Raw genomic sequence first — 3,030 nt, 5'->3', positions numbered from 1 at the left:
CACAGTCCAACTCTCACATCCGTACATGACTACTGGAAAAACCATAGCCTTGACTAGATGGACCTTTGTTGGCAAAGTAATGTCTCTGGTTTTGAATATGCTATCTAGGTTGGTCATAACTTTCCTTCCAAGGAGTAAGCATCTTTGAATTTCATGGCTGCAGTAACCATCTGCAGTGATTTTGAAGCCCAAAAATATAAAGTCTGACACTGTTTCTCCATCTATTTCCCATGAAGTGATGGGACCACATGCCATGATCTTCGTTTTCTGAATGTTGAGCTTTAAGCCAACTTTTTCACTCTCCACTTTCACTTTCATCAAGAGGCTTTTGAGTTCCTGTTTACTTTCTGCCATAAGGGTGGTGTCATCTGCATATGTGAGGTTATTGATATTTCTCCCGGCAATCCTGATTGCAGCTTGTGCTTCTTCCAGTCCAGTGTTTCTCATGACGTACTCTGCATATAAGTTAAACAAGCAGGGTGACAATATACAGCCTTGACGTACTCCTTTTCCTATTTGGAACCAGTCTGTTGTTTCATGTCCAGTTCTAACTGTTGCTTCCTGACCTGCATACAGATTTCTCAAGAGGCAGGTCACTACTTAGTAGATTTCTAAATATTGGCTTTCCTTGATTTACATATGACCTATATTTATAAACACCTGTTTCTCTTAAATAAGTCAAGAGACTATCAGAGTTATAAACAAATGAAATTAATTCATTCCGCAACAAGTATTTGTTGAGTCCCAGCTTAGTGAAAGCACTGTTCTAGATATTAAAATGACAGAAAAGTAGAATATTTTTGTTCTTACAGATGTTACAGTGTGGTAGATGAACTAGACCATAAACAATTAGAAAATAAGTAATGGGAGAGAAGAAACTGTAAAGAGGCAGATGTATAGAGATAAGTATGGAGCAAACATTTACAGAAATGCAGAAATGAGAGATCATGAAGCTCTAAGACTGAGATAGAACTGCTTAATAAGTTTCCTCTTCACATGAACTGCAGCACTTTATTTTTGTAAGATTCTCCTACATTCTTTTATTAAGAGGGACATAAGTCACATACCATAATTCACTTTAAAGAGTACAATTAGCTGGTCCTTAGTGTACTCATGAAGTCATGCAATCATGACTATCTGATTCCACAACATTTTCATCACCTTCAAAAGGAATTCCATACTCATTAGCAGACGCTTCCCTTTTCCCCCTTACTCCAGCTCCTGGCAACTACTAATCTGATTTCTGACTCTATGAATTGGCTTATTCTGGATTTTCATATAAACAGAATATGTGGCCTTTTGTGACTAGCTTCTTTCACTTAACAAAGGAACATCATTTCTTTTAATGGCCAATTAACACTCCATTATACAGATAGGACACTGTTTAATCCATTCATCAGTTGACAGACATTTGGGTTTTTCCATGTTTTTAGCTATTAGGAATAAAGCTGCTACAAACATTTGTGTCCAAGTTTTTGTTAGATGTATATTTTCAATTCTATGGATGTATACCTTGACTCATATAGTAACTCTATATTATTCTGTGTTGCACGAGTAACTGTAAAACTATTTCTAAAGTTGGCCATATCATTTATATTTCCATAGCATGTATGAGGGTTCCAGTTCTACACATTCTTGAGATTTTTTTGTATAACCCCCTCCTTTTTTTTGGCTGTGCTGTGTGGGAATCTTAATTCCCTGACCAGGAATAAAAATCTGTGCCCCCTGCAGTGGAACCGAAGTCTTAATAACTGGACCACTAGGGAAATCCCTCCTTTTATAATGCAGCAATTTGAGGGGTCCTTAAAGCCATAAGTACTCTGGCTGTAATAGGTTCAAACAGAAGATATATGTTTGCAGGTTAAAAGGTCAGTATTTAACCAAAGAATGAGGAACCAACACATAATGTAACAGAACTACAGAATTACTGTAATTTTTGATAAAATACTAATGCAAATATCTTTCATATATATTTTTAATGGTTTTTAAATCAGAGAAATTTCCACTTACCAAAGCAAATTCATCTACATGAATTTTGGTTTTTTCTATTTCTCCACCTATACATTCAGGGAGAACTGATGATTCAGCGCCTTTAACAAATAAAAGCTTCTCACCTAAAAAGAAAAATGAACATTTAAAAAATTGTATTAGATACAATATTCAGTTCAGTTCAGTTCAGTCGCTCAGTCATGTCCGACTCTTGCGATCCCATAAATCGCAGCACGCCAGGCCTCCCTGTCCATTACCAACTCCCGGAGTTCACTCAGACTCACGTCCATCGATTCAGTGATGCCATCCAGCCATCTCATCCTCGGTCATCCCCTTCTCCTCCTGCCCCTAATCCCTCCCAGCATCAGAGTCTTTTCCAATGAGTCAACTCTTCGCATGAGGTGGAGTTTCAGCTTCAGCATCATTCCTTCCAAGTACACCCAGGACTGATCTCCTTTAGAATGGACTGGTTGGATCTCCTTGCAGTCCAAGGGACTCCCAAGAGTCTTCTCCAACACCACAGTTTAAAAGCATCAATTCTTCGGCACTCAGCCTTCTTCACAGTCCAACTCTCACATCCATACATGACCACTGGAAAAACCATAGCCTTGACTAGATGGACCTTTGTTGGCAAAGTAATGTCTCTGCTTTTGAATATGCTATCTAGGTTGGTCATAACTTTCCTTCCAAGGAGTAAGCATCTTTGAATTTCATGGGTGCAGTAACCATCTGCAGTGATTTTGGAGCCCAGAAAAATAAAGTCTGACATTGCTTCCACTGTTTCCCCATCTATTTCCCATGAAGTGATGGGACCACATGCCATGATCTTCGTTTTCTGAACGTTGAGCTTTAATCCAACTTTTTCACTCTCCACTTTCACTTTCATCAAGAGGCTTTTTAGATCCTCTTCACTTTCTGCCATAAGGGTGGTGTCATCTGCATATCTGAGGTTATTGATATTTCTCCTGGCAATCTTGATTCCAGCTTGTGCTTCTTCCAGTCCAGCGTTTCTCATGATGTACTCAGCATATAAGTTAAATA

General features: G+C 38.5%; 1 protein-coding gene across 3 annotated transcripts in view; it reads right to left on the bottom strand.

The window, feature by feature from the left end:
- The window catches only part of ATP11B (ATPase, class VI, type 11B), a 140,375-nt gene that overhangs the window by 61,843 nt on the left and 75,502 nt on the right, over window positions 1-3,030 (bottom strand). For all 3 annotated transcript variants that reach the window (XM_010855636.1, XM_010855635.1, XM_010855638.1), the window contains one exon: window positions 2,011-2,114. In XM_010855636.1, the coding sequence (XP_010853938.1) occupies window positions 2,011-2,114 (104 nt within the window). The remainder of the gene's footprint in view (window positions 1-2,010; window positions 2,115-3,030) is intronic.

Source organism: Bison bison, unplaced genomic scaffold (assembly GCF_000754665.1).
Source record: "Bison bison bison isolate TAMUID 2011002044 unplaced genomic scaffold, Bison_UMD1.0 scf7180017864367, whole genome shotgun sequence".
Lineage (NCBI taxonomy): Eukaryota > Metazoa > Chordata > Mammalia > Artiodactyla > Bovidae > Bison > Bison bison.
This window is presented reverse-complemented; position numbering and strand designations above follow the sequence as displayed.